Raw genomic sequence first — 27,128 nt, 5'->3', positions numbered from 1 at the left:
TCTGCCATGTTTCTCCAAACTCCTTTCCACAAAACTTTTATGATTATTTTTCTTCTAGTTCTTTGAAAACTGTCATTGGTATTTTGATAAGGGTTGCACTGAAGCTATAGATAGCTTTGGGTAGTATGGCCATTTTAATGATGTTGATTCTTCCTACCCATGAGCCCAGTGTATGCTTCCACTTATTTATATCTTCTTTTTTTTTAATGACATAATTTTCCAAGAACAGGTCTTTGACCTCCTTGCTTAATTTGATTCCTAGGTATTTTATTATTTTGGATGCAATTGTAAATGGGATTGTTATCTTAATTTCTCTTTCTTATAGTTCATTGTTGGTGTATAAAAACTAAACCAACTTCTGAATATTTATTTTGTATCCTCCCACTTTGCTAAATTCATTTATCAGCTCTAACAGTTTTTGGTGGAATCTTCAGGGTTCTCTATATATAGTATCATGTCATCTGCAAGTAATGATGATTTTACTTCTTTTTCAATGCAGATGCCCTTTATTTCTTTTTTTTTTCTAATTGCTATAACTAGGACTTCCAATACTATGTTGAATAGAAGTGGTGTAAGTGGGCATCCTTGTCTTGTTCCTGATCCTAAGAAAAACACTTTTAGCCTCTTCCCATTGAATAGAATGTTAGCTTTGGTTTGTCATATATGGCCTTTATTATGTTGAGGTATGTTCCCTCTATTTCCACTTGGCTGAGACTTTATCATAAATGGATGCTAGATTTTGTCAAACACTTTTTCTGCATCTATTGACATGATCATATGATTTTCATCTTTCAAATTGATAATGTGGGAGCTCCCCAAGGGAGAACTCCATAAGCGCATTGTATCTCCTCTTCTCTCTTTTCAGAGAATTCCATCATTAGGGTCCTGCTTTTAGCTTTTCAAAGTACAATTATTGCCATATGGAAATGTACAAATTAAAAAAAAAACATCACATTAATTGATTCGCAGATATTAAATCCAACTTGCATCCCAGGAATAAATCGAACTTGATCATGGCATACAATATTTTTAATGCATTAATGAATTTGGTTTGCTAATATTTTGTTGCAGATTTTTGCATCAATGTTCATCAGGAATAATGGCCTATAGTTTTCTTTTTTTGTACTGTCTTTGGTTTCGGAATCGGAGTAATTGTGACTTTGTAAAAAAGAGTTAGAAAGCTTTCCCTCTTCTTGAATTTTTTGGAATAGTTTGAGAAGGATATGTTAATTCTTCTTTGAATTTTTGGTAAAACTCACCTATGAAGCCATCCAGTCCAGTATTTTGAGGTTTTGGATGTTTTTAATTACTGATTTGATTTCATTAGTGGCGATCAGTCACTTCAGATTTTCTGTTTATTGTTGACTCAGTCTTGGGGGAATGTATGTTTGTAGGAATATATCCATGTCTTCCAGATTGTCGAATTTCTTGGCATAGAATTGCTCATTGTATTTTCTTATAATCCTTTGTATTTCTGTGGAGTCTATAATTACTCCTCCTTCATTTCTGATTTATTTGAGTCCTCTCTTTTTTTTCTTGATGAGTCTGGTTAAAGGTTTATCAATTTTATTTATCCTTTCAGTGAACCAGCTCTTGGTTTCATTCATCTTTTATATTGGTTTTCTAGACTCTATTTCATTTATTTCTGTTCTGATCTTTATTATTTCCTTCCTTCCATTCACTTTGGATTTTTTTGTGGTGTTCTTTTTCTAGTTCTTTTAAGTTTAAGATTAGATTATTAATTTTAGATTTATCTTGTTTCTTGTGGTGGGCCTGCATTACTATGAATTTCCCTCTTAGGTTTGCTTTTGCTGTGTCTCATAAATTTTGAGATGTTGTTTTCATTTTCATTAGTCTCTAAATATCTTTTATTTCTTTCTTGCTTAATCTCATTGTTAATCTATTCATTGTTTGATAGCATGTTATTTAGCCTCCATGTGTTTGTGTTTTTTCAGTTTTTTTCCTTGTAGTTGATTTCTAGTTTCATATCATTGTGATCAGAGAAGACGTTTAAGGCAATATGATTTCAATACTCTTAAAATTATTGAGACTTTTTGTGGCCTAACATGTGGTCTAACTTGGAAAATGTTGTGTGTGCACTTGAAAGGAATATATATTCTGCTGCTTTGGGTGAAACACTCTAAAAATATCAATTAAATCCATCTGGTCTAGTGTCTCATTTAAGGCTACCATTCCCTTATTGATTTTCTGTCTGGAAGATTTGTCCATTGGTGTCAGAAATTCCTCCTTTCCCAGGAGTCTGGGTGAGTGTCCTCATGCTGCCTCCTCCCTGCCTAGGATTTCCCATGGGAGCTCCCCAAGGGAGAAAGAATTCCATAAGCTCATTGCATCTCCTCTCCCCTCCTTTCATGAGAATCCCATCATTGAGGGTTCTGCTTTTAGCTTTTCAAAGTGCATTTATTGCCATATGGAAAAGGTAGTTCCTAAATTTCAATGTGCACCAGAATCATCCGAGGGTTAAAATGCAGACTCCCTGGCCCTAACCCACACTTTCTGAAGCAGACTCTTTGGAGAGGTGCTCGAGTGCTTGTATTTTCATAGATTCTCTAGATAATACATATAGCATATACTTTGAGAAGTGTCCTAAGACATTTCTGGGCCTTCAAGGAATGTGTACTGTGTTCCTTAGTGATCTCTCTACCCCCAAGGCCTCTATGGATTCAAGTGAGAAAGCCTGGAATAGCTACGCCTCCTTGCTCCTGAAATGAAATGTGTACAAGGCCAAGGTCCTGTTGTTACTATCAGAATGGGAGAGCCCAAGACTCCTGGGCAATGATCTACAATTACAGACGAGTGATCCATTTTACTGACTCATCTAAATTTCTGCTCTCAGCTCCCTCACTGCCTGCCTCCAACCCCCATTCTCCCTTATGATACAAATACTGTGAGGACTATGCATAATCAATTAGATTATGACCCGCTCCTTTGTCTCGGCAGAACCCTTTTCCCTACACACATCTTCTTCCCAACCATAGTTTCTGTGTGGTTTGAATTCATGGTTCTGATCAATGTTGGAGGCAGGAGAAGAGGGGGCAGTCAGGGTGGTAGTATGAGTTACTTTCTTGTTGGTTTATCCCTAGATTCTTATCCCTTTTCACCCTCAATCCAAATGTCAGAATTCCAAGTGCAAATTCCAACTGTACCTCAAGGCAGTGCTATCCTAATCAGTGGCCCTAATACCCCACTAAGCTCTGATGTATCTCCATATCCCTCACTCCATAGCAGCAGGAAACCACTTCTTTAAATTTTGAGAATGAGGGACATGAAATCATGAAAGCCTTCATAGAGGAGGCTGCATATAAACTGAGCCTTGAAGGATAGAGGTGATTTCCACAGGGAAGGATAGAGGGAGGGGACATTTCAAAGGGAAGAGAAATCATAAGTAATATAATCATCAGGTACTGTGTTAAGAACTATAGATACATTATTACATTTATTCCTCACTGCAATTCAATGAAATAATAGACTCATTTTACAGATGAGGATATTGAAAAAGAGTTTAAGTTAATTGCCCAATGTTACACAGCTATTAAAGAGCAAAGAAGGGACTCTAACCTAGGTAGTCTATTCTGCAATCTTGACCACCCTATTCAACTGCCTCGCAATTACAGTAGCCCCCACACATACACTTTACCCATGGGGGATATGTTCTAAATCACAGATAGTACTGAATCACAGATAGTACTGAAATCACAAATAGTACTGAATCCTATATATACTGTTTTTTCATACACATTCATATCTTTTCACTTAGAGGAAGCACTTTACAGCTTCTCTTCATCATATTCTAATTGCCAGCATGACTACTCTTGTGATTTGAGGCCATGATGAAGTAAAATAAGAGTTATATGAACACAAACACTGCCAAGACTATGACAGTGGATCTGATAACCAAGACAGCTACTAAATGACTAATAGGCAGGGGGCGTATACCAAGTGGATCTGCTGGACAAAGGGATGATTCATATCCTGGGTGGGATGGAGCAGGACAGTGTGAAATTTCTTCACACTACTCAGAACAGCATGCGATTTAAATTTTTTTGTTTATTTCTAGAATTTTACATTAATATTTTTGGACTACAGTTGACCACGGAAAACTAAAACCACAGAAAGCGAAACTGTGTATAACAGGGGATTAGTGTATTGTTTCCTGTTTTACAGATGGAAAACTGAGAGGTCAAGTAACTTGCCTAAGGTTATACAGCTTGTTATTGGCAAAACTAGGATGCATTGCCCTTAACAGATCCCCTTATATTTACTACATAACCACGTATATCCCTTCTAACTTAGCTTTTCCTACCAATCATTTAAGTCACAATTTCTTATAGATCCATTCCTGGCTACTATCTCAACAAATGCCTAGAGTTGGTCCATAATAAAAATCTTTCATCTAGTGTGTAAGCACTGTGAAACAGCAAGGCTCTCTTGAAATCAAGAGAAATAGTTCTCTGAAATGCATTTCTCTTTGTTTTTAAAATAGCATTCTCTTTAAGTTATCTGTTTGTCAGGTTTCCACTTACAAACAACACAGGAAAAAAATTCTTTAGGTCTTTAACTAGAGACAAAGTACCTACTAGCAGGTTATGTGTTAATCGTTTTCTCTTCAGGTGTACCATGTATATATATTTCTGTTCTCACATTTCTTTCACTGGCTTATAATTTTCTGTTAAATTGGCCATCTTTCCTACTCTAGTGTTGAGATCCTCTGGGCTAGGGCAGGTTTTGGTGACCTCTGTCTCTCCAGTGTCTGGCCCCAGGAGCAGACACTCAACAAATGGTCACTGAAAGAGAATGAAATGTGGTTAAGAGAGGCAACCCTTCAATCTTCTAGGGACTTCAATTCATATTCCTTCTGAGTCAGTGGTATGCAGGTAAACTGGCTCTTGAGGTATGTGCTGGGGAGCCCTGGCTTGTAGTATTGGCTGATTTCTGTAGTGTAAATAGTCCCGCCACGGCTGATTTCAAGCTACCAATGGTTCAATAACTGGCTTACAAAATTCCTAAATATTTAATAATCAGCTTTCAGGAGCCCCCTATTTTTGGCTGAAAGTTTGTGATTCTGCCTAGAATGTTGGACTGTTATTGTGTCAGTATGATCACAAAGGTGAATGAGCTATCAGAGTGCAGAAGATAATGCCAGATTCAAATAACAAGAGTTAAAGAACAAATCAAACCAAACATTAAACATTTGTGAATTAGGAGAATTCTGTGTTTTGCCTCCAATGAACTAAGCCTTAATTATTTGTCATCCATTTGCACACTGAGATACACTTAAATGACATGGCTCCTAGAAGAAGGAGAAACCTGACAAGTAAGCAACTATCCTGAAAATCGCAGATCCAAAAATCACACTGGGTTTCTGAGAGATATTTACTTTTATCTGAAAACATAGATATGTTCACTCACTTCCTTTAGCAGACAGAAAAATCTCACATATTAGGATATCAAAAGATAAAAACATGGCACAAAAAGAAAATGCATTCGCAGAGGCATAATCAGGGACTTCTAAGAACATTTCATTCTCCACATCTCTACAACCACATGTTTCTTCCTCGCCCCTCCCAACTTGGAGGCTCCATCATTCTGGGCTGAACCTGGGTCTCTAATAGTCTACCCAACCATCCATGATTCACTTTTGTACACAGTGATGGAGCTAATTAGTGCATGGTAGGATTTGAAACCAGAACCATCTGACTTCAAGGTTCATGGCTCTCTCTAGTACATTACCTTAATAAATACTTATTTGTTCCAAGATTTAAGGATGATACAGATCTTATCTATAAAGAGTTTTAGACTCTTACAAGTTTAAACACTATAATGTGTTATTTTAGCTGTGATGCTAGATTTGTTGATCCCAATATCTAAAGGTGGAAAGGTGTGACTCCTGGGCTAATGAAGGAAGTCCTGCATAATCCCACCTATCTCCAACTGGTTGTAGCTGGAAACAACATATATTTGAGTGACTACTCAGTCATATGTCAGACATTGACATTTTTTTAATCCAAGTAATGAGTCTACTGGCATTCCTAAACCTTCTACTCACCACCTACATAGTCTTTCCAGTAGGTCTTAGTCAGAAATTCATGATTATAGTGCTTTGGGCCCAAATGATTTTGCAAAATCTACAAAGAAAAATGTTACAATTTTATATTTAAGATAAAGTTGTAAATATTAAAAATTGCTAAACTATGAACATAAAATAGTTGACAGTAAATTTCATAAAAGGATGCATGAAGAATACTGTTATTTAAAATGTATTGTTTAAAATAAATTATCAGTAATCTGGTAGGATAGCCAATACAAAATGCAGAAATATTAAAAGGTTATGCATATGTTTATGTTGAAGAGAAACTAATGTCCTTTATGCTGTATTATTCTAGGCTGAATACTAGTTAAAATCACCCCTACCTCACCTCCCTGAAGAAACATCTAGAATATTTTTAAATATAAATAGGGTACTGTGAAAGGTCTTCTAGATGACGTACTCCAAGAAAAGGTACAGTATTTGGAAATTCATCATCTTACAGGAAGTTAACTGGTGGAAAGGTGGTGTTTTAAGTATTTATTATTGGCCCTATGACCAAGGACTCTAGCTGATCAAAGATGCTGGGCTTCCTGGATGGAGAAGTACATGTAAATTGCCTTAGAAAATGTTTTTGTAAGTTTTCAGATTTATCATTTGTACCCAGTCCCAGCCATTATTTGCTACCTCCCAAAATCCACCCATCATTTTGCTCCCTTACGAGACTCTTGAACCTTTGAAAGTAGATGGGAATATTCTTAAGATTTGAACCATAAGTCAAATTAACCTTATTTTATCAAGACAGGGAGACATGATCTGCATTCTATTCCTTAAAGACATGTCTGCTTTAAGGAAATATTTCCCACCACCCCTGATGGTACACCAGAGGATTTTCAGTGGCATCTGATTGAACATATTTTATTTTCATGCAGTTGTATTTATTTCCTGAATGTAGTTTCATGGATATTATTGCTTTGGATGTGGCTAAATTTAAGTAAAGATGTAGCTATAAAGATAAATATTAAGTAAATAATAGTATTGTGATATGCGGCTAGGACACAAATCATTAAGGAAGTTTGTGAAGGAATGAAATTTGAGAAATTCTGTTTTAGGGTTAATATAATGAGATGTTTCAACCAAGGTCACCATGCATCGAAACGGTCCCTTATCCCTAGGAGCAAGAATAATCTGTTGCCCCAATAAATGGCCAAACTTACTTTTGGCCTTTTCTTGCCTCTTATTTGTACGTTCTCTTTATCTCCTCTCTATTTAACATCAAATCTCCACATATTCCATTCAGCCATAGTGAATGTAATATAAAATTCTGGGAAGTGAAACATCTCAAAGATATGATCTTTGGTGAAATTCTTGTCCTCTAATTTTCACATCCTAACATTTTATTTAATACCTTATTTAATTGCCTTCTCTCTACTAATAAGCTTCCCCTGTAGACAACATAAGCACTGATGAGATTTCTCAGTTATATTCTCATTTTCTTTCTTTATGAAAAGTTTCCACCATTCTTTTTTCATCTGTACTGTCCCCAACCCCACTACCATTCAGCTGACTTCAGTATGGATGATTGGCTCTTCTCTGCCTCACTAATTCAGCACATTTATTCAAGCTAGATGTCTGCAATATGAACACTGTCATTCAGTTATAGGAGAGCTTGTGTGTGCAAGTTGAAATTATTAGAAAATAATTCTAACAGAATTGATTTCTGATGTATGCTCACTTAGACCAAAGCAATTCAGTACTTCAGATTTTCATTTAATAAAATGAACAACTTTAATCATACCTGATAGGTTTATTCTGGGAAGTATGGCATATTCTTAGGCTGATTTCTGTAGCATACCACCATTTAACTCTCAACACAGCTGAAATTAGATAGTTTGCCATAGGACAACAGTGCCTTTTTTTAACTGAGAAAGCAGGAAAGGTAGAGAGGGGCTTTAAAAATGTCTTTTCTTTGAACACAAGGAACATAGTCTAACAATTTTTTCTTAAAGAGAAAATAGCTATACATTAGGTAAATCTGGTGAATGAAAACCTAAAACCTCTCCCATTTTTCTCCCCAGCCCAGCAAACATTCTCAGGTCCCTAAATAAAAAAGAAACAGATTAAGGCGAATGGCAAGACATGTTCTGTACATAAAGCAAGATCAATCTTTATACATAGATTTTTTTTAGCACTGATGTAGAAAATCCAAACCTAGAGATACTTCAGTCCGCAAATAACCTAAACTGCATACTAGATGGATCAAAGGGGGAAAATACATAGATGCTTTTCCACACACGTGTATGTATGTATGTATGTATGTATGTATGTATGTATGTATGTATGTGTATTTTTAATGTGAGCATAGAAAAACAGATGCTTTTGCCTCTAAAGGATCTATAGGCCTCTCTCAAGCCTTGTAGAGCAATTTAACTTCAAATTTTTTTAATTATGAAAAGGTCTATATTAAATTGGAAAAAAATGGCCTCTTACATTGAAAACAAACTGAAAATTTTTTGAATTCTTTTTAACTATTCAGTGATACTCTGCCCCAATTCCAGATATAAGTAGATGAGAGATTCAATAATGGGAATTCTCCCCAAAATGGGTAGACTATGATTCACTGACTTCTTTAACAAGTAATTTAATGTTCTGCTATATGCACAACTCAGTGAGTTATTTTTCTTTCAGATCTTATTTGTGAGGATAAAAGTAAATTTTCTTAAAACAATAAATTTTATCTACATTTCACACATTTCCCCTTATTACATTTATCATATCTGCCACGGCATCAAGTCATCAACCATCTCCAACAGATCTTACAAAGGCACAGTGAATATAATGCCTGGAGTTGAGAACTTGGTATTTCCTTCTTAAATTTCACAATAGACTGTTAAACAGCTTTTATACTTGAAGTTCTGAAACTAATTCAGAAAGAGCTATTATAATTACTGTAAAAGCAAAGTTGAATAGTCTCATGGTTACCAGAGTCATTAAATAACTGAAGGTTATGTCTTGTTCATCTATAATAGATAGAAAGAATAAAGATTTAGGACTAACTCAAGAACCCATTAACTAGTTCTTTTGTGCACTGTATTATGCACAACCCACCTATCCCACCCTTACTCCCACAAACCCTACACAAAAATTCAAAAATGGGCAAGTCCAAGAGCAAAACATGACACTTTAGCAGTGAGGCCTCATTTAGCTCACATCATTAGGATCATTGCTGCCCTGAGTAAGGTAAAATCTCAAGATAATTAAAGTGTACTTTTTTAAATATTGAGACTGAGCATTCTGATAGAAACCTTCCCTAAAATGTATTATACGTATCCTCGGGTTTTTCATCAGAAATTATTGGATGCAATAAGTTATACCCTGATGACTCAGGCATTCACAGAGAACATCCCTGATTATACTGTGCAGTAGTACAATGATGTCTGCTTTTTAAAAAGTCCTCTCCTCCTTTAAATCGGTCTGTCACTTCCTCTGTTGATAGCGTACCTCTTTCTGACATCATCCCCATCCTCCATACATACTCCTTTTAATTTGCAACTTTTCACTTACTGTGAACCGAAAAAACAAGATTGGTAATAACTGTATGTTAAATAAGAGTTAGGAAGGCACTGAAAGTAAGGATAAGGAAATAATTATGGCCTTTGAGGCAGCTGCTTTGTGATATCTAAAGGTTTCTGTGTTTAGATAACTTTCCCATCTCTTCCAGTTTAAGCTAAGTTTTGAAAGGGTTATATTGTGAGAGAGCTACATTCAAATAAGTGAGTTTGTCCAGAACACATCATCTGGGCATGGACTAAAGCAATATTCCAATAGCTTCAAGTTTTTCTGAACCTAAAAACAAAAACAAACAAACAAACAAACAAAAAACAGTGTCTTAGTGAATGAACCCTTCCCACAGTTATTTAACATCACATAATTACACAATGCGCATCCCAAACATTTTCCTGGATGTTATTCAGTTTGACTTTGACAACACTGCTGAGATAGGAAGGACCATGCTCATTGTCCCAGATTGCAGATAAGGAAATGGAGGCTGGAGAAAGTTGAGTGATTTGCCCACAGTCAAATAGTAAGTATATGACATGGTTAGGCTCTAGGTTCTCATCCAGGGCTCTTCTCATAACAATGGTTTCCATGGCTTCCTTTCACCTTTCTTGTGCTCAAAAGGACACTATGCCCTGCCTCTGGTGAGAAAGACTTATTCTGTTTCCCTTTGGACTGTTTCTGTATTTCTCTCTAGACTCTGCCAGATGTCTTTAGGAATCTTGCTCATTTTCTGGGAGAACTCAAAACCCTCTGATTTTATTATGTTGAGAGTTGTCAGTGAATTAAGAATTCAACAAATGTATAGTCCCAACTTGCCATCAATAGTTAACAATATCACCAGTAAGGATGTTTCTCACAAGTGGACACTGCAGAATACATCCCAGCAGATAGCTACCAGCTCATTTTGTGTCATGGAAGCATGAAAAATCATCCCCTCAAGACATTCATTAACTTTTCATTTCCTCCATAAAAAAATCAGTCATAAATGTGGCTCATTTTTTAAATTAATCAAAAACAGCACTCTCACTCGTGTTTTTTCTTTCACTTGTGCACGCTTATGCACGCATGTGCCCTCAATATTTGAACTGACTTGAGGGCTTCTGATGCCAGCATGATAAGCATGATATTTGAATATGTGGCTCCACTCCTCTGGGCCAGCTCAAGCAAATCTCATCCTCTCCAGGAAGCCTCCCCTATCTATCCCAGCAGGATTTAGATACTTCTTCTTTTCCCAGAACCTAGAGCAATCATTGGTATTTGACATTTAGCACATATAAAGAAACCATGTAATGTACTGCCAGGAAAATGGATTCTAGAGGCAGATAGACCCAGCTAATTCCAGCTTTACCAATTCCTAGCTGTGTAGCCTTGAGCAAATTATTTAAACTCTCTTTAGCTGAGATTATTTATCTGTAAAATGAAACTAGTGATACTTAATCTATTCAATTATTCTAGGGACTAATAGATATAAAGTACCTAGTGCCTGGTATATATTAGGCATCAATTAAGGGCAATTGTTTTTATTGTTATTATAATGGCTTTTTATATATAACAATGGTTTAGTATATGTGCAATTTTATTGTCTTCACAAGTTGTTTTTAAACCTTTCGATAGCTGTGTCCAGAATGTAACTTATTGTGAAGCTTAAGCTTAATGGCCTCTTACTTGCACAGGTTCTTTCTAAGGCCTTATTGAAATGTTGTATTCATAATTTTGTATTATTTTTCTTAAAGAGGAATTCTAAAGTGATATTCGCTTCAGGCCTTTACAAAACCTGGTTCCGTCTCTGGTTGTGTCTTTAACCTCTATGTTACCCACCCACCTCGTTTCCACTGCATGTATTCAGCATAGTACTTTGTACATAGTCAGTGCTCAATAAAATAACATTTTATAAAATCCTCAATCAACCAGAATTTTTGCTCTACTTAACTGTGTAGAAATAAGCTTATGTCAAGTCAAAAACTTCTAACTACCAATCAATACATTTGGTTGGAAAATAATCCACTTACATATTTTGAAATAATAAAAATGCACTTTGTAAACTATAAGGCTATTGTTAATACAGTTTTATTTATGAAAATTATGATACGAATGATGGCCTTAAAGCAGGGTTTCTCAACCCCGGCCCTACTGACATTTTTTTGCTGGATAATTCTTTGTTGTGAGGGAGAGGGGGAGCTGTCTTATGCATTGTAGAATGTTTAGAAGCATCCCTTGTTTTTACCCACTAGATGCTAGTCACTGCTCCTAGATACTACAACCAAAACAGTCTCCAGGCATTGCCAAATGCCCCCTAGAGAAAAATCCCCTTCCCCACAGCCCTAAGGCATCACATTTAGCACTAAAAGATGTACAGATGGTCACAAGTCTTTCAAATTAAGTCAGATAAAAGGAAGGCAAGAATTTTAGAAAAGTTTTCAATAAGCAAAAGCAACCTCAATTAACCTGAAAATCCCATTAACCCTATTCCTTGACTGTTTTATTCCCTAGACATTCCAGATAACAATAACAAAAAAAGTATTGCACGTTCTATTTTCTAATTTGTATGCAAAGTTCACCCCATCGGCCACCTCAACAGCTAAGTACAGAAATCTAGTTGATGGGCGGGGCATAAGCTTCATTGCTTTTGCCATCTATTTTAAGTAACGATGATGCTACTGACCTGGAAATTTAGAGATTTTTTCCCTCTTTTTGTTGACATTTTTAACTTAGATATTAGCAATTCTTCCTGTATCCTCTGTCTGAAATTAAAATGCAACAAAAAAGAAAGCTGGCCCAATTAACTATGATTTTACTGTATAAAACTTAACACTTTGTTGATCATTTAAAAGTAATTTGTTCCAGCCATCCCATTGATTATGCAATTGAAAATATCTTTCTTGATTAGCAATATTTCTTATTTCTTATTTCTTATTTCTGCAGGTTGTGATCCTAGGGAAACACTCGAGAGGTTATCACTACATGCTCGCTAACCTGGTAAGAACAAGCAGTGTTTAAGTTTCCCAAGGCAATATAGTCTATTTAAGTTTGTGTCATCTATAATTGTCCAAGAACAAAATACATGAAGTACCTAATTTGTCCTCTAGATGCTTGGAGAAATGAGTCAGTAAACACCAAAACTTGAATGTAATGGCCTTATTTTTAATTAAGATGTATCTGTTTTAACTGTGAAGCTTATTATATTCTCTTCTCGTTTAAAAAATAATAATTTGATGTGATTTTCACTGATTATTCTTAGATTCGATTTGGATTTGAAATATAAACCATTTTACCTCGGTCGAAAATGTAAAACAAGGGACAGGGGGCACAGGAAACTGACTCTTTTCCCAATTAATCCAAGTGTATATGCACATCAGTACTGGATTTGTCTTTCCTGAAGCAGACCACTACTAAATATTTTCAAACTAGATTTCAGAAATAGGTTCAAACATGGGCCATTAAATGACTCTGACACAGTATATAACCACCTTACTACTTATAATAAAACACAACTTGAATCTTTACCTTCAAATTTCCCATGACTTTAAAATTTTTGACATTTTAGAGACTAGTATTTCATTTAGGTTATTTTACAGCTCTTCTTTTCCTAAAAGGCCAATTGTTTTAGGAATTAACAAAATGGTTTCTAAATCAGTAACATCTGTTTGGCAAAGGTATCTCTTTTATGGAATAAAAGAAGAATGTTAAATTATCACTGTGATACCAAGAACCTATTAAATTATTACATAAGTTCTAACCCCAAGTTTGTTTCATTAGCCCAATAGAATCATAATCATTACAGAGGTCTTAAACCAAAATAGCAACAAAGATGAAAGATTGTTGTAATTATATTCTTAGATTTCTTAAATAAAAGAAAAAAATCTTATTTTGTTTTAATAGTGAATATTTTTTTAATTAGAAAGGAAATGTTTCTTAAACCTTTTTCTTAGGAAGTATGTACACTAAAACACTTTCTAAGATGGAGATTAGAGCTACTGCTTTGAAATATAGTATGTATCTTTTCCAATAAATTTCTCAAAATGTAGCACTACAGTCCATTTGGGAGATAAATGAATCAAATCTTTTAGGAGGAGAAATCTTTATTCTTAATTTACATCTAAATACATTCAATTTTTTTCAGCAACCAATAAATAAAGGATGTTTGTTGACTCACTGGAGCTTAGAACAAGCTTGGCATGTCACCTGAGGCAGTTATTGATGGGTTTTGATGGGTTTTTACCATTTGTTCCTCACCAATAAGTATTTCAGTTTCCTTCCTTCCTTCCACCCTCCCTCTCTCTTTCTATCCCTTCCTTCCTCTCCCTTTTCCTTTTCCCCTACCTTATAAGTCTTAGGATTCACCCATCACTAACAGCACATGATACAACTTTTAGTACACACATAAACTTTTTTGTTATAATGGTAATGTATTCATTTAATATGTATTAGAAAAATGCAGAACTAGCATGTCAAAATCCAAATTTTATGGATATTACTTCATACAAGATTAAAGTAGAAATTTAACAACAAATAATTTTAATATATAAAATGTGTCAAATAAATAATAGCATGACAGATACACAGATATAGCTAAATCCGGTTTTTTTGTTTGTTTGTTTTGTATACATGGTCATGGTGGTATGTGGACACTGAAGTTTGGAAAAGGAAACATTGAACTGAGGGTCAGAAAGTTCGAATTGTCATACTGACTTTGCTACTAGCTAGCTATGGCACCTTGGGTAATTCACTTCACTTCTATGGATTTCAGTTTCCTTGCTATAAAACACAGATGGAAGTAGGGGTTATTGATGCATCGGTTGGGTCCTTAGGAAACAGATGGTAAGATATAATTAGAAGTGCAAGACATTTATTGGGAATAATACCTGTGAAAAATAAAAGGGAGAGGGAAACAAGTAGGCAGTGAGAGCTTCAGAGCACAATACAGGTCTTAGATCAGTGAAGCAGGTGGAAAAGAAGAAAGTTTAATAAGAACTTCAGACTGTGGTATAGCTCAGAGAAACTCCTGCCCAGCATACCTGGGAACTCCAATGCAAAGGCTGCACGTAGAGGAACCCTACACTGCCCCAAAATGGAAACCCACTGTACTCACCCCACACACACACACACTACTCAGCCATTGGCTGGCAGCTGCCTAGGAAGCACACACCTCCAACTTGAAAGCTGAGGCAGACCCTGAAGGAACCTGAGGTTGGAGTCTATCAGCTAACTCAACTGCTGGAGGGAGATTCTATCTTAAAGGGAGATCTGAGCCATGCACACCAATGGCTGTCTCAGTTGGCCTAGGATGACCAGATGATCTATAAAGACCTTTCCCATTCTAGAATTCCAACTGGGCCTCCCCAATCCTACTAATAACTCTTCAGGTGAGCACTGGTTTCAACTTTGAGACACAGACATGACAGAAAGATAAGCCCGAGGAGTGATAAAACTACAAGAGAGAATCACTAGGAGAAGTTTGGAGAAAGAATGGTGAACTGACACAGAACTAACATGGAACTCAGAATTATAAAAGTTTTGGAGGTTGCCTACTACAAGAGCAAGCAAAGTCTATTCCTTGAAAAAGAATGTAATGTATAGTGTTATGTCAGTCTGGGTAATGAAAATATGAACTTATTCGCCATACTTTGACTTGCCACCACTTCTCTTTCTCTAGTAACTTCCCTTTTATTGGAACACAGCCATGTGTTTCCATAAGTCCCTGTACTTTATATCACATTGCATATGGGCAATAGAGATAATACCTGTTGTTAATCTCTGATAAAAATAATGAGATATATTATCCCTACCATGGTTTCTAGATTTTTTTTAAAGCAGATTGAAGGAACCCAAACCTCTCCATCAAAGACACACACATCCACACACAGCAAGCCAAAACTATATAGAAGTCATTTAGATGGTCAAAAAAAGGGTAAGTGGAGCTAAGAAGATGATTCCTTTCAAGATGAGCCAGCTAGATGAAAACTAAAGAAGTTAACCTATGTCTTGGAGTAATAACAACATAGAACCACTGCCTCCTTCTACAAATGTGAAATCAAAAACAGTCACACTGCTTACCTAAGCTCTCTGGAATCACCTGCACCAGAGCCCCAAGTGTCCCCTTTGCTACTGAGCTCTATCTGGCAAAGACTTTTATATGCTTTTACATGGACCTTCCCTGACAACAATTGTAATGTGAGAACACTTCAATAGTCCGTGAATGCTTCAGCAAAGGCCTTTCAGATGTCCAGATGTAAGTTTCAAAGTAAACAACAAGCTGCATAAAATTTTAAATTGTTGAAGTCCTTGGAAGAAACAAAAGATCCCAACAGGAGCACGGGCCAAAGATGTGATTTGGTCAGGCTGGAAGTGGACATCCAAATAGAGCAAGTGAGTCTCTTATAAATTTTGTACTAGATGGTGATATCATTTCTTCTTAGGTGTTGTTCCATAATTAATTGTTGTTTCCTCCTTCAGGACTCTCTCTACAATGGTAATATTTCTCTACTCAAGTACCAGAGGTAACCATTATTTATACAATTTATCAGTCAAGCAACCTCTTTCTTTCATGGTAAGGTCCTGGGTCAGGATCCTTTACACTGTGTTCCCAGGCATGTTATATATTGTGACCTATTTTTTAAATATATGTGAATAATAGCATATAAAACCCTATAGTAACCCTAGAAATAATGAAAAAAAAAGTACTAGATCAGGAACTAGGAGACAGGTTTAAATTCCAAGAATTCATCTAACTAGCCTTGTGATAAACCAAACCTCTCTGAAGTTATTTCTTAATATGTAAAATGGAGAGTTAGACCAGATTTCTATTTCACAAAGCATGCTATTTGTACATGAGATAAGTAGTACATAGAAAAACTTCTTCTTAAACTGATTAGTTTTGAATTTATATTAACTGTGTATTGGAAAAGATAACTACCCCATCAAATCTGTGATTTTACAGATACCATTCCTCAGAATGAGGCTAAAGTAGATATTTGGGCTAAAAAACTTAGTCGATGTAAAGAAAAATATTAGTTGAATGGTAGTTCAGATGATCACCTATGGCAAAATTAAAAAAAAAAAAAAAAGAACTCTAAAGATGGTACATTAATGACTTAAATTTGGAAAACACTCCAAGAGCACTTCCAGCTCTACATTTTGTCTTCGTAGAGGGTCAGTTTGGACCATGGAAGGCCAGGAGTGAGAATATATTCACTGCAACTGGGTGAACATTGAGGACATAAGTGGGAGAGCAAAACCAGAGCCCTGTTATCCTTGGGGACATAAAGTCATAAGACAGACTTGAAATCACCCCAGGTGGGTAAAAGCCAAAAGAGGTATGAGTATCTGTAAACTAAGTTGTGACAGAGCTGAGAACCTAAAGGAGCAATCAAAGTAGTCTAGAAGTTGATACAAAATGAACTGGATCTGGGTTGAGATAGTCCAACAACAGGTATTTGGTACCCAACCTCAAAAATTATACCAAAAAAACTATAAGCATTTAAGGTACCCAGGAGAGAATGTGAGCCATAGTAGGACTTATTCAGTGCTACACCAGTTAACTTCTACCTTAGAACACCCAACAGTTTCCCTGCCTAGATCGAGACTGATCCCAGAATTGGGGAAAGTTATTGACCCTGCAAGTAAGGTAACATCAGCTGCCAGTGGTAGAGAGTCACAAGAGCAGAAAATCAAGCAGGCCTTTGTGCTAGGAGAGGTGAGAAGAAAGTGTTTTAGACTTCTCCCTGCTGTGCTAGCTATTTTCTTTAGACTTCTTGTTTGTCTCAGAACTCCTATGAGGAGAGAATTCTTATCCACTCATCTCTCCAATTTCATTAGAGATCAGGAAATTGGCTCAGAACAGATACATGACTTGCCCAAAGTCTCAAAGCTAATCCATTGCCAAGCTAGGTTTACATTTCAGGTTGATCAAACTCTTAATAGAGCACCTTGCTCTTCCCATGTTACCCACTGAAGCATCTCAATGAGACAGAAGGCCAGCCTCACAAAAATCACATAAGAACATTTGCAAAGACATAAATGTATATGAATGAAGTATAAACTATAAATTTATGAGAGTGAAGTGATTAGAGAGAAAAAGGCTTAAAAAACAAGGACAGCTTTGTGAATCTGGATTTGAAACTTGTCCAGAGGGCCATCATGAAATGTATCTTAACAGGTGCCAATTATATCTCCATTATTCATTTCTCTCCTGCCACATTCACTCATGTATTCATTCATTCTCTTTCTCCCTCCACCCCCTCTATCTTCACACTCCTCTCTTTCTCTTCTTCTCTCTCTCTCTCTCTCTCTCTCTCTCTCTCTCTCTCTCTTTCACCCTGCTCTCTCTCATCCTCCTTGTTTCTCTTGCTCTCTCTTCTCTCTTTCTCTCTCCGTCTGCCTCATTCATATTATTAGTATGCCAGGAAATAATGATGGGGGTTACTAGATTACATCTAAGTTTTTCAAATTTTTACTAAAATAAAAACATTATTCATAAACTAGAACCCAAAAGAGGCAGCCAGGAGTAACTTAAGATTGAAGAGGTGAACTCTGCAGTTTATCAAATCTTGGGATGTACCTGAAACAGAGAAGGGCCCACTTTGTTTAGAGAGAAAACATACGCCCATTTTTTAGTTTGAACGAGATTGGATCACCCTGTATTGCTTGTCAATAACTACTGTTCCCTTCTGCAACCTTCTCCTTCCAGGTCTTCCTGTTTTGTTCTCTACTCTTTCTCTTTCTTTGTTTTTTTCCATTTTAATGTTCTAAGTAAAAAAATTTAAATGCTCAAAGCTATGTGTTGTAATCATTGACACCTCAGCAGATGGCGTATAAACACACAGCTCACTGGGCTGGAGCCTGACCTTACAGGCAAAGGAAGTGAGCTTGAAGGGAAGTACTCCCACTGGTCCCAAATGCCAGGAGCCCAGTCACCACCCTTGGGTACACAGCCTCTCTGGTGGATTCACTTTCTTCTCCGATTTGAGGAGCAGAGCCTGGGCTGGGGTCCAACTTCCTACCATGCATTTAGAAAACTATAGATATTTGTCAGTTTAAAGTAGCAAATTTTGAAACTCATTCTTCTTGTCCAAAAATACCTTTGTTATAGTCAACCATCTCTTTCTCTCTTTCTCTTCCTCTCCCCTCCCTTTCTCCCTCTCACTCTCCCCCACCTTTCCTGCCCTCCCTCTCCCCCTCTCTTATCTCTCTCACCTGCCTGAAATTAACATGGAAAGTTCAATTCATACTCAATATTCTAACAAGATGAGTTGAAAGAATTGTTTTTCCGCCAGACCGCCAGAACATATTCTCTAAAACAGTACTTATCAAACTGCCTATAAAGAAGGGCCAGTTTTTTCCCCTCAAATCTTCACAGACCAATCAATGAAAGTATAAGAAAAACAAATTACTAAAAAACATGAAATAAACAAAACAAGATATAAAAAATATAAGCCTATTTTTAGTATTAGATTCAACAGCCATAATATTACCCTGTCAAATTGCTATAAAGGTTTATAAATTCAATTTCTTTCCTTATATCACCTCAGACTAGTAAATAACAGCAGACCAGCAGCAGTCCACATACACATTGGATAATACTGCTCTAAAGGTCTTCAGAATAAGTTATGATTTTTCTGTACCACTTGTGTGCTTAATACCTCGTCAACTTCACTGCAAAGAAGACAGAAGTTACTGTCTTTAAGAACCTTATATTCGTATTGGATGGACCAAACTTGTATAGTTTATGATAATTAGCATGGTGATAGAACAGGTGCTGGGACGGGGAATGAAGGAAAGGCAGAGTGTGGGGAGTCAAAACTCTGCTCGGCATGGCCAGAGAGGGCTTTCAGAAAAGGCGACATTGAAACAGTGATCTGAATGGTAATACCTATTTATATGAAAATAGCATGTGTCAAGGTCCTGAGGCAGAAAAGATCTTGACACCGTCTCTAAATTATCAGAAGGCAGTTTTGGCTAGAGAAGAGTGAGTGACAATATTCTGATTATATAAAGCTTTAGTTAGTCTGGTTAAGGAATTTTAGCTTTTTCCAACAGCAAAAGAAAAGCAATAAAGAATTTCAACCAGGGAAGAGACATGATTTCATTTTTGTTTTTAAAAACCAGTGTCAATGGATGGATCTTATAGTATTTAAATTATATTTCAATATAGCTGTTAATATAAAAAAGAGATCAGAAGCTAATTTTCCTACTATGTCACTTACAATTATCGCACTTATGTCAACTTATAATTATTTATATATTCATACAAACAACTCCCACTAGATTTAAGTTCTGTAAGCTCAGGAACCAAGTTTGATATGGCTCACCATTTTACCAAGAGACCACACTTAGGCAGTTTCAAAGTATATTTGTTGATTGGATTAGAGAATAAAACAGTGAGTGAACAATACAAGCAACCTGGAATCAAGTGCTAATATATATGGTGCAATCTTCAACCCTACATATTACACTTTCCCAGGAGGATGGAGCTGCTTCTAGAAAAAGACTTGTGTCTCTCATTAGCAACCTGATAACTTGAGTTACCACAATTACTATTCATTTCTCTCTCAAAGCATCACCCAAATGAACAATTCAAATGGCACTAAAGGCAGAGCCAGCCTTCACCCAAACTGAGATAGATACTTGTCCATGACAGCCTTCCAACCCCCATTCTAATGCTTTTATCTTTCCTAGAGGCAAGCCATCTCTCCCATTACTCACCCATAATCTACCATCAACTCATTGAAAGCCACCCAACTTATCTTGTCTCTGTTTTCCTCTCTGTACACACCATACCCTAAGAATAGTATTATATGAAGGAAATCTCCACATGATATATTAAAAATAAGTGAACTAAAAGCAAACATTGAATATATTTATTTCCAACTCTCAATTATCCACTCTGCTAGAAAGAAATCGAATTGTAGTATGTATAAATCAAGGGAGGCAGGATAATACTAACGTCATCTGAATCGTTGGAAGACTGGGTTGTGTGGCTATTCTCAGATCAGGGACAATCTGTGTTTAGATGCCAGTTGTGTAACCAATGTCTGTGTAAAAGATGGCCTTGGAGAGTTAATCAAAGGTAGCTTTCAAAACCCTGTATGAATTTCTTAAACACAGAGGTCATGATTGGTTCTACACGGCTGCATTCAGATGTAGGCAATAGTGCATTGGTTCAAACAGATGGGATATGATTAAGAGGTGATACAATTGATGAAATATAGCAGAACTTACAAATCCAAATGAGTAGTTTCCCTCTCAAAAGAATAATTTCTGGAAATTATATCCATATTTCCAACAAGTATTGCCATTGTTGCACAGAGGCAGTTAGCCAAAAACAAAACAAAAAACACTGTAACCAAACTGAGTTGGTGAAATGTAAGCAGCAGTAAAATTTGGTAAGTCTAGTCTAAGCACATAAAAATCATTGAGTATCTAATCATCACTTCTAATTATTAAAATTCCTATGAAAAAAATAAAATGGACTCAACAGATATCCTACATAGTACGGCAAGGGATTTGGAACCTTGGAGTTATTTAGCAATGATGTTATGGCATACACACATACTTATTACACAGAAGGCATTGCAAAGCATGCAATAATAAAAGAGGGCAAAAGCTCATAAGCAGTCAACAATGTGCAAGAGCTTATGTAATAATTGGGGCACGAAAGAAGGGCACAAATTGGCCCTCTTACTACCTGATAGAGATTACAGAGACGAATTTGATATCAATATTTTTAGTCATGATTTTACTAAATGAAATGATTCTGGAAAAATGAAGTTTCAGTAGAGACAGCTAGAGCTGTAAATGATTAAGTGGAGACTCTTTCTAGACAAAGGAACCAAGGTTAAAAAGGGCCTGATGTGGTTAGAGCATGAGATCTGTTGAATAAAATGTATAGATGAGGCCAGGGAAGCAGAAGATAACAGATAATGGAAATCTCTGAAGGTCAAGTAAAGATTTTTGGCTGTTAATATGTATGTAGAAAGTAAGGAATCCTTACAATGATTTGCAGAAAAGAGTATTATGCACTAACCTGTATTTTATGAAGGTAAATTTATTACATTAAGAATAAACTGGAGAAGTAAAGAATTAGAATTCAGAGCACCAACTAGGAAGCTAGCACAATAATCTAGGGCAGTGGTTCTCAAACCCACTTGTGCCTCAAAGTCACCTGATGAGTTTATAAAATTACAGGTGCTTGAGCCCTGCACCCAGTAACATGGTAGGCTTAAAGTGACATTAATTTAAAGAAAGGATGCAGGAAGAAGAAGATATTTGAGAGAATATAATAAGTTTGTTTTGGGGTATGTTCTTTTTAAGAATATGGAAGTTAATTTGTCAGCAGGCAGTTAGAAAAGGGGATCTAGAGTCTCACTGGTGTCTCGTCCAAAGTGAATTCAAGTTAAAAATTTAAAAAAATGAAGAATTAATTTGCTTTACAGACTCTAAAACATGAAAATGTAACAAACTCATTGACTGATGTACTATGTATGATAAATGGTGTCCTCTTGAAAAAGTAGATTCTCAGATCCCAGCTATATGAGAAATCATGACTACCTACCCCCACACTCAAAATTAAAAATGGAAAAAAGGCAAAAAAAGAAGACATTCTAATATCTTTGGTTAGATAGGGCATGCCAGAAGAAACCAGTTTTCAAGTAAATAATGAACTACTATGATTCAGCGATGAAGTAGAGCAGTTGCTATAAAATGGCAACCTGCTTAAATAAAATGAATCACAAAAAAATATCAAAGAAATTTTATGGAATACATTTCATCTTTGGTAAAAATATATCATTTTAAAATATATAATTTTTAAAGCAAATGAAGCTTGATGAGGAAGTAGAATTCATAATATAAAATTTTCTTTTGGAGTCAGACATGTTAAAATACATGTATTAAATAAAAGTATATGGGTTTGTTGCCCTTTTCTGAGCAGTTGCCATTGGAAGAAATGCTTGGGTCAGGCACTTAAACCCTGAAACAAAAGTCAGAACAAACTAAAAAAGATTTAAAGAACTTTAAAACAATTGTTAATTTAGTTCTGAGCCAAGGGCATGAGTTAAAAAGTAAAAACTTATAAACTGTCCAATCGCACAGTTAAATCAAGTAATTAAACTTACACTATTTCTAAAAACAAGAATTTTCTGAAAATAATTTTAAAAATCCATCTCTAATCACATGTACTGCTGTCTGATCACTATACTATTTCTACTCACAGCAGCATGAGAGGATAGAGGATAAGGGAGAAGTCTTGGTTTGTGAGCCAGAAAGAAGCCTAAGTGGGAGTAGTTAGAATATACCTAAGAAAAAGAGGCCTCATGAGAGTGGTCAGAGACCATCAGTGAGGTAACTGTGTCCCACCCATGGGTGTTTCTGTCAGAGAAAAGTAAGGATGGAATTTTCTGGAAAAGGTCACATGATAAAGACTGATTAGTATGAGGCAGCTTCAGGGGTGGAGTCTAATGTAGCTGCCAGTGGAAAATAATACAACAGCTGGCAGGCAGACAGACAGGATGCATGTCTTCTTCTATCACTTCCTGCACCTGCAACCACATCTCTTTTGGGTTTGGGTATTGAAAGCCTAATTCTACTTCATTAGATTTTTATGGAAGTTTTAGGCAACTAGGAACTCTAAATTCCCCAGATAGAAGATTGTGGGTGACCCTTCCAAAGTGCTGGTGATCATGGGAAGGATTGAAATGGGGGACTAGGAGGCAAGAGACCTCTCTCTTTAGCCAGAAGCTCTCTCCTAAAGTATCTGTCTCAACATCTTACCCTAGCCCTTTTCATCTTCCACTTTTACCTAATGGCTTTGGGTGGTAAAATCTGTATGAACAATTTTATAAAGGCTTCAGATAGGCCAGATACTTCAGTTCTCAAACAAACAAACAAACAAAAAACTAGACTGGGAAGTTCTGCTTGTAGATCACAATGTGAGGGGGAAAATGGCCAGGAGGTAGGAAACTAATCATTTAGCTAGGATGTTCATATAACATCCATTTATACATTCCTTAACCTTCTTCCGTTAGAGATCAGTGCTGGATGGCCAATCCTGTTACAAGAATTTTTTACAAGGTTTAGGTAGGACAGGGGATCAAAATTCCCAAAAGTACAGGCTTTGGGTGGCAAACTTCAAGTAAAGATCAATAAAAGAAAAAAAGAAAAAAGTAGACCTAGAACAACCAGCATCTAAACCCCCATGCAACCACTCTCTTCCCTTGTTCTTTTCCCTATTACTTACTGGATCTATGGTGGCAGATCTGTTCAGTTCATGTTATAACAGAGAGTTTAGGAAATTTGTCCTCAATTTTCCAAACTCAAGGTCTGTGGATGAAAAGCTCAAAAAGGAGATCTAGCAAGAGGTTATGAGCAAGAATAATGATTTAAAATAAAAGAATAAGAGGAGAAAGAGAGCCAGAACCTCTATCCTAATACAACCCTGTCTACCACTCGTCTTTATCTACACCCCGCCCCCGCAACAATTTCTCATATCATCACTTACATATTGAAGGTTTGGTGATCAGCTCTGCTGAATTAGTGCCCTTACTGAGGCTTTGGGGAGAGTTAGGCCTCAGTTTTCAAAATGTCATGTACTATGCTTGTCCACACCTACAATAATATCTAGCAATATGTGAAAGAAAACAACATATTTTAAAACAATAGAACAGAAGTGGAAGGGAGACTAAGAGCCAGGCAATTTTTATTCCACAGCCATCAACTCTCTTTTAACTTCCTTCTTTCTACTGTTCTTTACCCTTTTATTTGTTTACCTGTTTTATCTGTTTGGTGATCGTTTCTTTTATCTTAGTGTTTTTATAGAGAGTTTAAAGATATTTGTCATTTTTATCCAAATTTGAGGTTGATATGTTGTCAATTCAAAAAAAGAAATCTAGCAATTTTAATTTGTACAATCTTGGAGAATGTCAGTGGACAGCTGAACTGTGGGATTTAGCAATATTTGATACAAAAATAAAAATGTTTTTTGAAAAAGTATCAAAAATAGGATGATCAAGAGTCAACCAACTTCAGCCTGTAAGCCAGAACGGCTTTTCTTAAATACCCATGTTTACCATTCACTGCTTTTCTCATTTCCTCTTTTACGTACTTGATATATCCCGGTCAGCTCTGCTGCATTAGTGTTTTTCAGAGGGTTTGAGGAGAATCCAGACTTGATTATCTCAATCTTGAGGGCTGCTGGTTGCTACATCTAAATGCTGGGCTCCAGGGCAACATTCGAGCCACAGAATATAATTATGTTACAAACAAGCAAAATGTATACAAATGGGCTACAAGGCAAAATAGCAGCATAAGCCAGTCAACTCTTGCCCTTTGGCAACAAGATCTCTCCTTTCATCTTCTAAATACCTATTACCTCCTTTCTTTTTCTACCATACTTCTGCTGCTCTGTCCATTTTTTCCATGCAGCTGTGTTCTTACTTTCTGCCAACATGGACAGATAAGCTTTCAGGGAAGTCCGTAAGAGCTAGTGTTTTGTAGGTCTTACTTGCTAGAAGAGCAGTTTGAGGTGACCTTCATTTGGCTTGATTTGTGCTGCTATGTATGCACTTCATCCCACGAGGACAGGCAGGCTGAATCCAGTCTGAGGTATGCTAGAACTCATTCCCAGGTGTGTTTGTCATAAAACATGGGTTGATTGAGAAACTTCTAGGTCCTCAGTGGTATGGTGGATGAGTGGTAGAGAGGTGAGTACAGAGTATGCTTATGAAGATATTTCCAAATTACAATGTTTATTGGAGAGGAAGACACCCAAGTGGAAATATGTGGGGCCTATATGGCAGAGTGAAGCCTCCTAGGAGTAAGTGGAGGAGACTGGTGAGGTAAATTTGAGTTGGACCCCTCCTTATAGTATCTCTGCCCAGAAAAGGGCAATGAGAGAAAATCCTTCTGGAAAGGAGTAGTATGGTGAGTAACCATATGGCTCTCATGCCTTAAGAAAGATGTGAGATTTCTCAGATATTTTCTCTCTCCCTCCCTTTTATTAATTCTCCATTGCCATTTTAACATGCTCTGAGAATTAGGTAAACAGGAGTATGATGCTTATTGAAGTGTGAGGGACACAATAGATACTACTTTCTAGTACATACTGTGGCCATTGACCTTGGGGACCAGGATGGTGGCAGAAGCATTCTCAACTCCTTTATTTCAAGGAAGGGAGCTCTACTTTTCCAGCCTAGGCTTTGAAGACATGGGAGAGCATGAGAGAGCCCACTCTACCCCTGCCAGCATGGAGGTGGAGAGTTAGTCAATGTTCTTATGTAATACTTGTTAACTGATAAATACGGTTTAATGCAATAAATTAATTAAAGCCCTTTGTTAAAGTTTTGTCCTCAGCTCCTTATTTGTATGTATGTTTAGATGGTAGAAATGGGGAATTGGGTAATAGTTAGGCTTAAGCCCCCACTGGAGCCTCTGCTAGGCTTTGTACACAAGCAAGCCTCTCTGCAGATTACAGTGCAGGGGGAGCAAATGGGAGAAAACACAGTCTTACGATTCTTTCATAAAGGAGGCTTTGGGGAGAAAACTGATCCTAACAAGTTAATGTATGTCAATTTTTTAAATACTTTGTAATTTTCTAAAAATAGGAATTATTCTCGGTGATGCAAACTAATTGGCTCTTTGGCCAGTCTCCGCTGATTCATATCCCACTTATAAAAGGAAAAGGAAGGAGAATATAATAACTGAAAAAGCTGTTCACTAAAATGTTTTCTAAGACTACCTTGTTGCCAATGTTAAAGAAATATAAATGTTTTAATAAGCAGGGATATGGATAGTGACTGGAGAGACACAAGAGGGGGGCTTCTAAATATTAGTTACATTCATGTGTTCAGTTTCTGAAAATTCATCAAGTTATATACTTAAAGATAGGTACACTTTTCTACATGATTGTTATACTTCAAGAAAAAACTTATAATGCAAAAAAAGAAAATGTTAGAAAATAAGGATTTGAATAATAAAGGGGTACACATTTGTCAAAATTCATTGAGCGGTGCATTTAAGACAGGTGTGAGGTGACAGCTCATTTGGTTTCAATTTGCATTTCCAACAATGATATATTACCTCACACCTGTCAGAATGGCTATTATCAATAAATTAACAAACAAGTGTTGATGAGGATGTGGAGAAAAGGGAACCCTCATGCGCTGTTGGTAGGATTGCAAATTAGTGCAGCCACTATGGAAAACAGTATGGAGATCCCTCAAAAAATTAAAAATAGAACTACCATATGGCCCAGCAATTCCACTTCTGGGTATTTACTCAAGGAAATCCAAAACACTAATTCTAAAAGATATATGCACTCCTATGTTCACTGCAGTGTTATTTACAATAGCCAAGATATGGAAACAACCAAAGTGTTCACCAACAGACAAATGGATAAAAAAGATGTACATATATACAATGGGCTATTACTCAGCAATAAAAAAAAATGAAATCTTGCCATTTACAACAACAAGGATTAAACTAGAGGATATTATGCTAAGTGAAATAAGTCAGAGGAAGACAAATACCACAT

General features: G+C 36.4%; 1 protein-coding gene across 1 annotated transcript in view; it reads left to right on the top strand.

The window, feature by feature from the left end:
* Nucleotides 1–27,128, top strand: part of LOC102892117 (glutamate receptor 3) — a 362,305-nt gene that overhangs the window by 221,239 nt on the left and 113,938 nt on the right. Inside the window, 1 exon segment of the mRNA XM_025051351.1 lies at nt 12,527–12,580. Coding sequence (XP_024907119.1) covers nt 12,527–12,580 — 54 coding nt within the window.

This window comes from Pteropus alecto, unplaced genomic scaffold (assembly GCF_000325575.1).
Source record: "Pteropus alecto unplaced genomic scaffold, ASM32557v1 scaffold208, whole genome shotgun sequence".
In the NCBI taxonomy this organism is placed as follows: Eukaryota; Metazoa; Chordata; class Mammalia; order Chiroptera; family Pteropodidae; genus Pteropus; species Pteropus alecto.
Note: the sequence above shows the minus strand (reverse complement) of the source record. Positions and strands in the feature narration are given on the sequence as shown.